We start from the raw sequence: 15,159 nt of genomic DNA on the forward strand, positions 1-15,159 counted from the left end.
TCCTTGAAACATCAGTAAAAGAAAGATTGCAGAAGTTCAGTTCACACTTAGAAGCAACACGTCCAAAATCTTTTCAGGGAACAAGAAGTAGAATTCTTCTAATTGCTTTTGCTAGTCTTTACACTCTTACTTTGAAGACCATTTTCCTTTCTAAAGCTTCCCTGAAAATTGTTTCTCCAGCCTTTTCTTTTAACTGAAAAATTTGATTGCAGCATATGATAGTGTATTGATTTTACATCATAAAGTTTAAAGCTAGCTTTATGAAACTTTGCTATTTCATTTGGGGAGAGTTCAGGTTTTTTTAAATGTTGAATGTATTCTAAATTACTTTGTTAAATACTGAGAGTGCTTAGGGGATGAAACATATGAGAAGACAGAATCAAACTAATAGATAGACTAGTATAAATATATATATATATATATATATACATACTCCTTGTATCATGTATAATGATTCACACTTACGCAAAACCACTGTGGTGCTATTAAAACACTGACATTATCTAAGTGTTTAATACAAGGTTTAATTTATACTGTGAAATAAATATTTGCTGGAGACCAGCCCCAGAACCAGCTCAATCTCACACTGGCAAAACAAAGTTAGATCAAAGACTGTTTTTCTGCTTTGTCAAAAGCATTTAAACACCTCCCCTTCATTGAACTAACCTTGCAATATGCAGTTTTACACAAATTCATCTAAAATATATTTGGCAGATGAAATAGGAGTTTTCTTATGCTTCTACTTCAAAATTTATGCTTGTGCAGTATTTTTACAGCTCTGAAAAGTGTTTTTGCTGTAATGAAAAAAATCAGGTTTTACAGCAATACTTTAATTTCTTGTGTGTTTTTACAGCTTTCTTGTTTTTCACTGTGTTCTTTTTTTATGCAGTTTAAAAGATCTTATCCAAAGTGAAGATGTGAAACCCAAGCTTCAGTACATCATGACTAACCCCTCCTTTTCTATGGTAACATGTCAAAGTGAAGACAGTGGAATAACCTGGGAAACCAGCTCGAGCAGATGTTCTACTCCCTGGACCTCAGAAACTAGTACAACTTCTGATCTTTACAGTATGGAAAGTTCACCGGTAGGTTCTCCTCCAGGAAAAGTTATCTTTGTTATGGATGAAGGTAAAATTGTTCGGAAAAGGACACGAAAATCTTCAAACAGGGTGCCGATGGCTACAAGCCGGAAGGGAGGCCAGAGCAAAAAACGTGACTCATCTGGAATGCAGAGGCAAGAACCAAGAACTGTTCTAGGAGATCTGCAGGCCTCTGTGTTGAATGTTGAGCAGGTGGAAGTGCAAGACACAGATGAAGAAATGCTGGACAACAAAGAGGATCTAGAGAACATCACAGAAGAGCCGGTAAAACGTGCTCCTATAAGATCAATATTTAGGGAGAGCAGACTGAGAAAAGTTGGTCCGATCCTTGGAGGACCAGTACAAGCTAGAATCCAGCTGTTCAACTCAATTTTTGGAGGGAGTGGTCCACTCCCTGAAACATCAGAGAAAACCAGAATACGGAGAAGTAGCTCAGTTTCAGGAGACTCTGAACAGTTCCTTGAAACATCAGTAAAAGAAAGATTGCAGAAGCTCAGTTCACACTTGGAAGCAACACGTCCAAAATCTTTTCAGGGAGCAAGAAGTAGAATTCTTGAAACACCATCAGAGAGAAGAAGGAAGCAAAGAGAACAACTCATAGGACACACAAATCAAAGCTTTTCTTCACCAACATCACCTCTTACTAAGGAAGATGAAGGTTCATCTGAAAATATTCAACCTATTAAAATGAAAGAAGGAACTTTTCAACATGAGGAAAGTAAAGACAGACAACCTCTTCTGGAGAGTACAGATCAGATATCAGGACATTCCCTGAAGTCCTTCCCTCCTAAAGAAACCAGGAAACAGCTAAGTCATTCATCTGTGGCCAAAACATCAGTTACAGAGCCAACAATCTCCAGGTCATTAGAGTCTGATGAGAAACAAGTGCCACTTCCCTCAGCTGAAAATACAGACCAATCCATGCTGACAGCATCAGGTCACCTGGATGAACCAAAAAAGCAGGAATTTCAGCCCAATTCTGCAGATAGAAATACTCAGCATATTTTGCCTACGGTATCCATGTCAGAACATCTTGAGAGGGAAGGACAGAAGTCTTACTTACCTAGTGCTCCATCAGCTAAATCCAAATATTCCACTCTAACTGAAACAGGACAGGAAGATACTATTCCTCAGTCATCAGAAACTGCACAATCTGAGTCTGAAAATGTGCTTTTACCATATTCTGGAGGTGAAACGGAGAAGCAAGAAACTAAATGTCCCTTATCAACAACTGCACTGTCAGAATCTGAGAGTTCAGGTCTAATGCATTCTGCTGAAAGAAAAGAGGGTCAAGAGACCCCTCTCTCAAAAACTCAAAATATTCATCTGGAGAACCAAACAAAGTCTGAACAAGACTTTTCCTCATCCCTTCAGGAAACAGATGAGCAGACAATTAAACTAAATCCACCAATTCCAGAAAATATAGATTCTAAATATTTGGGCATTTCATATCCTATTAATACAGGAACAGAAGAAACTCAGAAAAATTCAGCTATAGATAAAGTAGTAGGTTTTGGTCAGTCTGATTTTTCCATTGAAAAAAACAAACCAGCAGAAAGTGCACAAATGGAGATGGAACACCTAGATTTCTCATATTCCAGCAAAGAAATTGGGGAATCAGAGACAACACAGATGGAGACAGAGCATCTGGACTTCTCTTCTTCCAAGGGAAAAATAAAGGAATTGGAGAGTGCACAGCTGGAGGTGGAGCATCCAGACTTTTCTTTTTCCAGGGAAGAAATGGAGGAACCAGCAAGTGCACAGCTGGAGACAGAACATCCAGATTTCTTATATTCCAGGGGAGACACAGAGGAATCAGAGTGCGCAGTACTGGAAACAGAATATCCAGAATTGCTTTTTTCCACAAAAGAAGCAAAGAAATCAGGGAGTTCACAACTGGAGACAAAACATCAAGAATTTTTTTTCAAGGACGAATCAAAAAAATCAGAGAGTGCACAGCTGGAGATGGAGCATCTAGACTTTTCTTTTTCCAGGGAAGAAATGGAGAAACCAGCAAGCACACAGCTGGAGACAGAACATCCAGATTCATCATATTTCACAGAAGAAATGGAGGAATCAGAGAGTGCACAGCTGGAGATGGAGCATCTAGACTTTTCTTTTTCCAGGGAAGAAATGGAGAAACCAGCAAGCACACAGCTGGAGACAGAACATCCAGATTCATCATATTTCACAGAAGAAATGGAGGAATCAGAGAGTGCACAGCTAGAGGGGGAACATCCAGACTCTTCTTTTTCCAGGGAAGAAATGGAGAAATTGGAGAGTGCACAGCTGGAAACAGAGCACCCAGATTTATCATATTGCACAGAAGAAATGGTGGAATCAGAGAGTGCACGGCTCAACATGGGTGATCCAGACTCTTCTTTAACTGAGGAAGTAGTGGAGCAATCAGAAAGTACACAGCTGGAAATGGAACATCAGGAATTTTTAATTTCCAGGCAAGAAACAGAAAAACAAACATCTGATCATTTTGATCTGGAACAGACAGAATCTTATTTCCCTGAAGAAGGAGAATATGAAGAAAAAGAAGAGCTTGCTCTGTTACCTTCAGATTTATCATGTTTGATGAAGGAAGCGGAGAAAGAAAACACTACAGCACTCCAGTCGGTACATGCAGATGTAATTGATTCCACCGGAAGAGCTGAGAAAAAGCAAACTGAGTATCTGGAAACAGCACTTTCAGATTTACCATATCCCATGAATAAAACAAAGCAGAAAGAATTGTTGCAAGCAGATCCAGACAATTCTGTTGATGCATATTTTTGTGACAAAGGAAAACAACCACAGCCTGTACAGCAGGATTCACGACATGGAGGTAAGCTGGATTCCAGTGACAAGGGAGTGCAAGGAGAAACTACTCAGTTTCAGCCAGAGCATCCAATTTGGTCATATCCTACTGGAAAAGAAGAGCAACATAAAACCTCACAAATGAGGGCAGAACAGCCAGAGACAACATACTCTCCTGGCAAAACAGAACAGCATCAAGTATTACAACCAAAGATGGAACAAACAGATTCCTCTTACTCCCAGGGAGAAACAGCACAGGAAGCTGTACGACGAAACTTAGAAGGTCCAGAGCCAACATGTTTCACTAGTGAAGCAGAGCAACATGAAAATGTAGAACTAGTTTCGGAAAACAGGGATTTCTCATTTATCACTGGAAAAGTAATGCAAAAAGGAGTGGAGTCAGGCTTTCTGGAGTCACATTTGACTGACAAAGTAAAGCCCTGGGAAATGACACAAATGGAGCAGGAACAGTCTTTTCCCTCCTTTTCCACTGCTAGTACTCAACAACAAGAAACACCACCACTGAATGTGTCTAAGCAAGACACATCATGTTCTGTTGGCAGAATGGAAAAAGAAGATACAGTACAAAAACAGCTGAAACAGCAGGAAAGAGATGAACAGAAAGCTGTGCTAATGGAAACAGAGCATTCAGATTTGTCAGAAAGCCGGTGTAAAGAGATGACACAGGTCATAGACCAAAGTAATTTGGCACAGCAAGAAATAGCTCAAGCAGGGCTAGTGCACCCATCTTTGCCATATTCTTTCAGTAAACAAATGCAAGAAGAAATGCAAACAGAGCCAGCATATCCAGAACAAACATCTTATGTAAGTATAGAAACACGGGAGGAAACAATGCAACGAAAATCAGAACAACCATTTCTTTCCTGTTTTATTGGCAAAACAGAGCAACAAGAAATAGTACATCCAGAGCTGGAGCAAATGTTTTTGCCATCTTCCAGTGGAAAAGAAGCTCCACTGGAAATGGAAATGAGTTCAGAACATCCAGATTTGTCATATTCCTTTTATGAAACTGAACGAGAAAAAACATTGAAAAATCCAACCTTACCAGTTCATTCGAAGCATCAAGAAGCTGAAGCAGTAGTGATGGAACATCCAGATTTTTCATGTGACAGTGGTGAGCCAAAACCAGGCAGCACTGTAGAGCAGGAGTCAGGACATCCAGAGCTCTCATACTCCAAGGGAGAAATACAGCAACAATCAGAACATCTGGATTCACCAGGAACCCTGGGCAAAGCAGCACAAGATGCAAGTATGGAAGTAGAATCTCACTACCCAAATCTCCTATGTTCTGATGTCCAAAGAAATCAGCAAGAAACTTCACAATTGGATTCAAAATATTCAGGCAAAGAACAAGAAACTCAAAAGTTTGATTCTAAACATCAAGAATTGCCTAAAGTGGCCAAAAAAAGAGTTTCTCCAGCAACTGCACAAATAGAGTTGAAACATCCAGAAACTGCACCATGGGAAATGAAGCATCCTGATTTGTTACATTCCACTGATGAGACAAAACAGCAAGAAGCAGCACCATTGGATCAGAAACACAGAAAACTTTCTGTTGGCAGAGAAAAGCAGCAGCAAGCCACAAAGCAGCAGTTAGAACAAGAAAAGTTATCACATACTCCTGGTAAAATGCAGGATTTCAAACATGGCCAAGAGGGCTTGGAACAACCAGATTTATCATTTTCCATTGATAGGCCAGATGATGAAATGATGCCACCAGAGACAGAGCACACTGATGTGATATCTCCTCTGTACAACACGGAGGTGCAACGAAGAGTACAACAAGAAATTGATCAAATTTACCCCTTTGGAAATGCGGAACACAAAATGGTTCAGCCAGAAGTGGAAATTTCCCATTTGTCCCCTTCTGAATGTTCAACAGAAGCAGAAATGGCAGAACCAGGGCAGGGGCAGCCTGACTTGCTTTACTCTGTTTTCAAAGTAGAGGGGCTGCAAACACTACAACCGAAATCTGAGCACCCTAGTCTACCATGTTCCATCGACAAAGTGCAGGAAATGATCCAGCCAGGGTTGGAAGAGCCAGGTGCATTGTATGATCATGACAAAACGGAGCAAATTCCACCTTCACAGCTGGAGCCAGGCCACCCAGACTTGGCATCCCTAGCTGCTGAAGTGGGACAAGAAGGGGTGGAGCACACAGCTGTGGAACGCCCTAATGAGGGACAGTTCGCCAGCAGAACAGAGCATCCACAAGCTGCCAAAGAGAGACAGGGAACTCTGGATTCATCATCTCATAGTGGAAAAGTGGAGCGAAGAGAAATGGTAAAAACAGACCCAAATCATCCTGATTTATCATATTCCTTTGCTAAAGCAAAACCTCAAGAAACTACACAACTGGCATCAGGAAAACCAGTTCTGTTATCCTGGCCTGGCAAAACAGAGCAAGGACAGACTGCTCAAGAGGAGAAGCCACACCTCTTACATTCTTACAAAAAAGCTGCACAAGGCGAGAAAGTACAGACAGAATTGAGACATCTAGAGTTATCTCATTCTGTTAGTGAGACAGAACAAAAAACTTTAAACGCAAAATCAAACAATTCAGATTTATCTGCTGGTAGATTAGAAGACCATGAAATCATACAGCCAGAGGAAGAAATAATGGATTTATCATGTTCGATTGGTGGAACACAGCAAACTCAAATGGCTGAAGAGGATTTGGAGTATCCAGATTTATTACATTCCACTGACACAGAACAGCAAGAGAAGATTCAGCCAGAGCAGGAACAAACAGGTGATTTTTCATCATCTCTCAGCACAGAAGAGCAATGTGAAGGTGCAGGAATGCAGGCAAAACACCCTGAGTTTCAGTGCTCTATGGAGAAAAGAGAAGGACGGCAAAATTCCCAAGCAAAATCAGAATATGCAGATTTGTCCTTCTCTGTTGGCACAGCAGAACCTCATAAAGCAACACAGCCAGAGTTGAAAGAACAGAGTTTGTTGTATTCTTTCGTAAAAACAAAACCATCACAGGCTGGCTTGCCAGAGTCTGAACATTCAGATGTCTTGGATGACATGGGCAAAGTACTGCGCACAAATTTGTCCTCGTCTATTAGTGAAGAAAAACAAGGTGCACAGCTGGAGGTCAAGCAGGAGAGGAGAAGCTATACATTACATCCAGAGGAAACAGTACAACTAAAATTGGAACAACCAATGTTTTCAAGTCCTCATGGCACAGAAGAGGAACCAACTATATCCCCACTGGAAGGGGAATTTCCAGACTTCTATTCCTCTGATAAAACAGAAAAACAGGACACTGCACAAGCAGGGTTCATGCCTTCTGATATTTCACATTACACCAGAAAATCACAGCAGTTGCAACCAGAAGAACCAAAATCAAAACATCCAGATTGGTCATGCTCTCTTGACAAAGCAGAGACTCATGGAATGAAGCCACCAGATTCATGGTACTCCTACAGTGAGTCAGAGCAACCACAGACTGCCCAGCTGGAGCATCCAGAGATACCATATTTCATGGGTGAAATAAAGCAGAGGGATGGGGCCCAACCTGAACTGCCATGTATTAATTTGCAGTACTCTGATGTTGAAACTCAACCAGAAGCACCTGCTGTATCATATCCCTTTGTCAGGACTGAGGAGCAAGGAACTGCACAACCAGACTTCAAACTATCAGATTTATTAAATCCTACTGACAAAGCAGAAAAGAGTGAAATGGCCCTGCTGAGAGCAGGACATTCTGAGAAGCGAGACACTGGGGCTACTTCATCTCTAACTACTCAGCTGGAAACTGAACAACAAGATTTATCATTTTCCACTGAGGAAGCAAAGAGAAAAAAAATGCAACCCTATTCATCTCTTCCTGAAAAAACAGTGTCTGTACCTTTCGGTGCCTCTCATGCTGTTTCTGAAACAAATCGAGAAGGAAGCCCTAAGTCCTTACCTGTAACTGGAGGCCTGTCACCCAAACATTTAGATTTGTCTTACTCCTGCTGTAAAGCAGAGCATTCAGAAACTGTCCAGCCTGAGTCAGGGTCTTTTTTTCCGAGAGAAGAACCAGAGAATATAAAAAGTCTTCTACATTTGCCTGTGGCTGCAAAGTCAGAGGCTGAACATAAAATTTTACCTGAAGCAGAAAGAGAACCGACTCCACATTACTTCCACACAGCTACACAATTAGAATCTGAACAAACAAATTTATCACATTCTACAGATAGAGCAGAAACTCTAGAAAGTCAGGATTACTTGACTGTACCTTCGAAATTGGATTCTGAACCTTCAGTTTCATTTTATTCAGGTGATGAAACATGTCAGCAAGAAATTCTACCTTATTCAAAACCAGACTCTAAATATTTGGTTCCCACATGGTCCCTTGCTGAACAAGAGAAGCAAAGTATGCAGCCACTTATTACCCAGCCTGTACAATCAGAGTGTAAACATGTAATTCCACCACATGATGAAAAACAATTGCAAAAAATTCAGCTCAGTTTGCCTGAAACAGCAAGCTTGAAGACAGTGCAGTTAGAGAGTATGTCTCCAGTGCACACAGAAGATCAAGACAACCCAGAATCTTGTTTGCTGGACACAAAATATTTGTCACCAGAGCAGCTAAGAAGCTCCCCTAAATTCACTACTGAGCAAGATGAGCGAGAAATGCAACCTGATGTGCAGACAGGGCCAAAGTCAGTCAGAGTCTGCCACAGGTCTGCCACGGAGTCAGAGGTGACTGCTGTAGCAGACCAGCAAGCAGAGTCAGAGTCATTTGTACTTTTTCATATGTTACCTGGAAAGTCAGAACCTGTCAGGTCAGTATCAGTGGCTTTTACTGATGACGAAGAGAAACAAAATATTCCATCATCTGTTTTTGATGTAGCAGGCATGCTTAGAAAGCAATCTAACATAGTTCCATGTGTTTATACTGAAGGAGAGCATAGACGTGAAATGCAACAATGTTTTGAAGACCAAAAGCATACAACCTTGGAGCATCTGGAAGTTATTTCATCAGATCTTCTTTGTGAAACTGTGACACACAAAAATCAGCATTATTCTGGTGAAAAGGACAGGCTTTCTTCAGCAGAGATGCAGTCTACTGGCTCTAGTTCCGATGAAAAGCAGAACCCAGATATGCCATCTTTTGGCCTAGCTAGCTGGCTGGTAGAAGAGGTGAAAGCTTGCTCAATTAGTCTGCTAAGGTCTGCAGATGTAGACAGGCAAGGAATTCAGTTTTCTCCAAATGAAGCTTCTGATTTTGGGTCAAAACAATTCCCAGCTGAAAGTTGCACAGAACTTACAGTTGATGAGACTATAGAGAAAAAGGGACATACATTTAGAGTTTCTGAATCAGTGTCAAATGAATTTTCTCACAGGAAGTCCTCAGGCACTAGTCCTGGAACACAAAGGTATGATTTACCATCTCGGGTAGGAGATAATCAAGGTCCAGATAACATTGTGGAGTATGAAACTAGTACTGTAAAACCTACAAAAATGGAAGTAATGCAACATCTGGAGATAGGCAAAGTGTCTGAAGTGCCTGAACATTACCTGAGAGGAGAAGAGGAAGAAGTGGAACATGCAAGTCCTGTAGAAGACAGTCAATGTGCTCTGGGGACTACTGAACAAAAAGATCTATTTAATATAATTTCAGAAGGTTATGAAATACTCAATATTCATGCTCCTACACATGTTTCTTCTGTTGATCAAGAAGAAAGTAAACAGATGCCAGATAAATTAGAATACTTGGAAACAAATCCTTCGTTTAAAAGAAAATTAGCTGATGATGGCCACAGAGCCCTAGCTTCTGGAAGAACCACGGAAATTTCAGAAGGCTCAGTGTGTGGAAAGACTGCAAGCGATGAAATATCAGAATTGGTAAAAAAAGATAATGTTGAGGAAACCGGAGAAACACAACAAGAAAATCCCTTTTTGCCAGAGAACAATAATTATGCAGTGCTGGATCCTAATAATGGTACTGCTGATATGGATTATTTTGAAAAATATACATTGATTGATGACAAATCCCCAATTAAGCCACATTTTGAAAGACCAATTTCATTGTCTCCTGTGACAGAAGACCCCAATGAACCTGTCGAAGAAGGCAAATCTTTTAAAGAAAGCACTGAGGCAGATACTTTGGAAGAGTTTTCCTTACTTGAGGATTTGGATGAAGTCTTTTATGGTACCATGAAAGAAGAAAGCAAAATGCAGTCCTATGCAGATGCGTCAAAACCTTTACCTCTGCAGAAATCAATTGATTCTAGCAGTAAAAGCATTACAAACGTAGAAGATGAACGGAAGTCACCAGGGACCCCACTCTTTGACTCAGAAGAAGGAGTGCTAGAACGATCTCTCTTGTTCCCTACCACTGTTGCTGCAATTAATCCAGAGCTTCTAGAGGAGCCACCTGCTCTATCATTTTTATACAAGGACCTCTATGCAGAAGCAGTAGGAGAAAAGACAAAGGATGAGGCTCCCTCTGATGAGGAAAGTGGTAATTCTAATGCATCTTTCCCTAGCAGGAATTCAGACACAGATGATGGAACTGGAATATATTTTGAAAAATATATTCTTAAAGATGAAATTCCAAATAAGGCTGTAGGGCCTCAAAAAGATCAGACACCAGAGGATGAGTCCTTCAGTGGAGGAATTTTGAGTTGGAATTCAGAGAACAAGCAGCAGGAGGGATCTGGTTATGTTCAGTGTGTCAAAACTGAGGTTCTACCAGAAACGGGTGTTGTGGAGAGAGACAAAATCCAGGTTGACAGTGACATTCAAGTAACAATTTGTAAACCAATGCATGCCATTCCTTTTGGAAGCAGAACAATCCTTTCAGGTGCAAGAACTGATACCACAGAACAAAGAGAAGAAGAAAATGCACCCGTAGAAACAACTGAGGAGTTGCCAGAGCATGCAAGTCAACAAGCACATAGTCGACTAGTGGATTATCAGGGAGCTGCATATCAAGAAGCCAGTAATAAGCAGGAAGAACAGCACAATATAGCAGCAGTTGCTCAAATGGAAAAATACATTCCATTTGTTGAAGACAGTGCAGATGATCAGTATTCTCAGGAACATCTTTCCTGTGTCCCTACCATTCAGCAAATAGAGAATCCAGACTTTCAAAGAGAGGAGCAGCACCCTGATATTTATGAAGATCTCGCTGAATCAATGGACTATGATGTGATTACGCAAGAAGAACTTTTGCAAGATGAAATATCATCCCAATTTACACATGAGGAGCTATTATTTGAAGACAGGGACTCTTTTGAGCATGCTGTTGGTAGTTATGAATTTGTTAATGAGCCAGAACAAAGAACACTTGTTGAGCTTGAAGATTCAGGTTTTGTGGTGATGTACCCTGAAAAATCTGCAACAAACATTCCTCAAGTTGAGAGCCCCCAAAGAGAAATGAAGAAAGCACAAGTAGACACATATTGTTACCACTGCAAATGCCCAATATCTGCTATTGACAAGCTTTTCGGAGAGCACACAGACCATGAAGTCACAACACTAGATGATGCTTCAACCAAGGTCAAGGTAAGAATTAATTTGGGTAAGAAAAAGAGCTAAGGAGGTTAATTTCCCCAGTCCTCTTGTGTAGTCAAGGGAAGAGGCTTTAAAGAGCAGTCTAGAAGCTAAGTTGCAGTATTTATGAAATAAAAACTATTCCTAAACACCTATCAGAGATCTGGAAGGGAGACTATCTTATTAAGGTATTTTCTAGAGTCCTAGGCTTGCTAAGCTGGTATTCTTATTTGTTCAGAAGTTTAAATAGCCTTGTTTATATGCAGCTGTTAGGAGAATTTCCAACTTTCAGCCTGTGTAAGTTTGTTCTGGTTTGGATATGTGAGGGAAGAAATGAGAAAAATATTTTTTCTGTTAAAAGAAAACTCAACTAACAGCAGCTCACTTCACTTTTAAAGGTACAGAAGCCTCCATATGTGGACACCACTATCATCATAAAGTATTCCCTGTCCCGCTTACACGTGTTGATTGCTTGGAGATGTTATACAAAGTACACAGTTTACACTACACAGTTTTGCCAAAATGCAACCTATTTTCTGTTCAATTCATCTTCATCTTCAAGATGGCCCAAAACTGGAAAAGGACTTTTTACAAGGGCACATAGTGACCGGACAAGGGGTAATGGCTTTGAACTGAAAAAAGCAGGTTTAGATTAGACGCTAGGAAGAAATTCTTCACTGTGAGAGTGGTGAGACACAGAAACAGATTGTCCCAAGAAGCTGTGGCTGCCCAATCCCTAGAAGTGTTCAGGGTCAGGTTAGATGGGGCTTTGAGCAACCTGGTCTAATGGAAGGTGTCCCTGCCCATGGCAGGGGGGTTAAAGTTAGGTGGTCTTTAAGGCCCCTTCCAACCCAAACCATTCATTGACCTCTGGCCAATATTTTAGCTGTAGCACAGGTAAGAGTTTATCAAGTCCTACTTCTTTGCATTATCTCTAACCTGTACCACTCCAAAAAACAGATAAAATGCCCTCCATTTCAGTAGCCTCATCCTTTGCTATCAATACTAGTGAAAATGCTTTCAGTTTTGTGGAAATTGCAGTTCTGTTTGTGAAAACAGCATACACATGACATCTCACTTCTCCCATATCAAACCTGTTCATGTACAAGTATACAGGTGTTCCAGCTATTTACTCTCACTTCTCTGAGGGGTGAGGTCTCTTTCTTGGCACATGCTCATCTGACAGAAATACAGATTTTGTGTCATTTCACTGAAATTCCAGAAGGGCTTATATTGATGGTATTTATGTTATCTTTATGTCAAGTCATATGCATAAAAGAGAAATCAAAAGTAGGAGGAGTCCATGTGACAGTTTGAAATATCAAGGTTTACAAACTATCTCCATGGTATGCAGATGTATGATATCTGAACTACTTTTTGTGTATGGCCATTCATGCTTGACTTAGCAGTGATAGTTAGCCACTAGTAAGTAATAAAGTCACAGACCCCAGACATCCCTCAAATGTACCTGTATTACAACAAGTCAAGTTGCAAGCTGCAAATAAACATCCCATGATATCACTCCCTGGCTGTGGAGCATGGATATGAAGCCAGTATTAAATCTGCCCATAGCACAGGCTTAGCTTCACATGATTTCTAACCCTCAGGGCTTAGGTTACTCAGAGACTGCATTTGGATGTTTCTTGTTTCTTTTGTATAATTACTGAGAAAACATTAAGATAGCAAAATGCTTGTAGCCTGAATTTTTTGTTGCATGAAAACTGTAAGATCATAGCCTCACAGTAAATGAAATGAACTATGGATGGCATCTGTCAGATTTTATAGGTTATCTTGACAAACAGAAATTTATCTCCAAATCTTGGTGATTAGCCCTAAATATTTATGAAGTGAGCTTTTAATTTTACTGTCCAATGTGACATTTACAATTAATGAAAAGTCACATGTTTGTTTTCTACAGATCTAGCTGTAACATTTTGCCATAATAAGAAGCTGTTACAAAAGGAAGCTAACATTTCTTTTAGATTTATGCCATCTAATTAAAACTAAGCATTTTTACAAATTATGAATTGCACCTGAGCAGATGGACAGCTTGCTTTCATAAAAGGTCAAGAAGGACTACGAAAAAGTTCTGAGTTGTCTCTGATGCCTGTTGTCCCTTGGACTGCGTTTGTTTCCACATCTAATTCAACCAGTGATTTTGATGTATTCTTGTTCATAGGAAATATCTTTAAAATTCTAATTTAAACAAAACAAAACAAAACAAAACATGATACTGCATAATTTATCACCCTCATAATTACTCTTGTTATATTCCTTTTAATGGGCTTCTTCCTGTGATCTCTCCCGGACCCTCATGAGAGTCTAAGTACTCTCACTCTCAGCAAAGCTGCATTGAAATTCATTATGTTCAAAAACTGGTATAGATACTCAGCATCTTGTTGAACTGAATTCCCTTTTTTTGTTTGGAAACAGTTTCTATGACTGTTCCAGTTGCTTTTTCTGTGCTTGCAGCCAGAGTGATACTTGAACTTATTTATCAATTGTTCCAAGGGTGGCTCATGGCTAAAGGAAAATATTCACCTAAAATAAGTTCTGTGTAAAAACTTTGTAAAATAACCTGCCTAAGTTTTGATTTTAAATTTCAGAGTCATTTAAGTGAATTGCTGATAGCACTGGAAGAAAAGTCAATAAAGATTGAGGAGTTTGTAAGTGATATTGAATCGCGATTTAACTCAGTTGAGGTAAGTCCAGTGTTTTATCACACTTTCTCTCCCTCTACTTCTGTTTGCCTTATTTTATAGCATCATTGCTTTCACCAAAACGGGCTGTTTCTCCAGTCCTCAAATTGATTTCTCCCACTGGAAGGTGTTAACGTTAGAGGAAGAAAAAGACTGCTTTTTTGCACATCATTGCAAAGTGAAATATGTAACTGTCAAGCACTGAAAGAAAAAGTTCCCTTAATTTTGTTTAAGCCTATAAAAAGCTCATACTGTGTCTTTATTTAGAATCCTGTGTGAAGCATATAATTAGTTGCCCAGTGTCTTAAGTTCTGATTACCCAAGTCCTTAAGCCTTAAGAACTGTATTAATTTCAGTTGTAAGTATGAATTTTTAGCTATTTTGTAGTCAGATTTCCTGTCTCAGTGCTTAAATATGAAAGTTTAGTTTTAAACACTAACAGTAAAAAAAACCCTGTCATTGTTTTAAATGTATTTCTCTAGTGATATTTCTCACAGAGGAGTTTGATTGCAGAAATAAAATTATCTTATTTTCAGTATGCCAGAATGAATCTGTAGATGGGTAATTGAGAATTTCTGTGTATTCATTAAATGTTATGATTTTATTCTGCAGATCGATTTACATCTGTTTTTATTTTGCAGGAAAATTGTAAGAAAAATGCAGACTTATTGGAAAAGCAGAATGAAGAGATGCTTAAGAAAGTGGTAGCACAATATGATGAGAAATCAGAGAACTTTGAGGAAGTGAAGAAGATGAAAATGGAGTACCTGTATGAGCAGATGGTTAATTTCCAGCAAACTGTTGATTCAGCAAAGGAGACTTTGGAGACAACAGTTAAAGAAGTGGATGAAGTGGATGGATTTGTTTTCCTAAACGTAAGTAAAAAAGGCTTTCATGCTGTAGTTTTTATAATGTTAGTTAGGGAAGGAGTTCTGTATCTAGGCTGGCAATGAGTTATTTACCTTTTTTTCTTTTTTTAAGTTAGCGAAATCCTGCTAGCTCAGCTATTCCGCTCTGAAACTGCTGGATCATTTGCA

At 39.7% G+C, this 15,159-nt stretch overlaps 1 protein-coding gene across 2 annotated transcripts in view; it reads left to right on the forward strand.

The window, feature by feature from the left end:
• The window catches only part of CMYA5 (cardiomyopathy associated 5), a 50,255-nt gene that overhangs the window by 11,197 nt on the left and 23,899 nt on the right, over positions 1–15,159 (forward strand). Inside the window, exons 2-5 of one of the 2 annotated variants that reach the window (XM_051788093.1) lie at positions 890–2,804; positions 3,198–11,435; positions 14,030–14,125; positions 14,764–14,997. In XM_051788093.1, coding sequence (XP_051644053.1) covers positions 890–2,804; positions 3,198–11,435; positions 14,030–14,125; positions 14,764–14,997 — 10,483 coding nt within the window. Of the gene's footprint in view, positions 1–889; positions 11,436–14,029; positions 14,126–14,763; positions 14,998–15,159 lie in introns of both variants that reach the window. The other variant, XM_051788092.1, reaches the window with a different exon arrangement.

This window comes from Manacus candei, unplaced genomic scaffold, assembly GCF_025592945.1.
Source record: "Manacus candei isolate 608988 ecotype Guabito, Panama unplaced genomic scaffold, ASM2559294v1 h1tg000024l, whole genome shotgun sequence".
NCBI lineage: Eukaryota > Metazoa > Chordata > Aves > Passeriformes > Pipridae > Manacus > Manacus candei.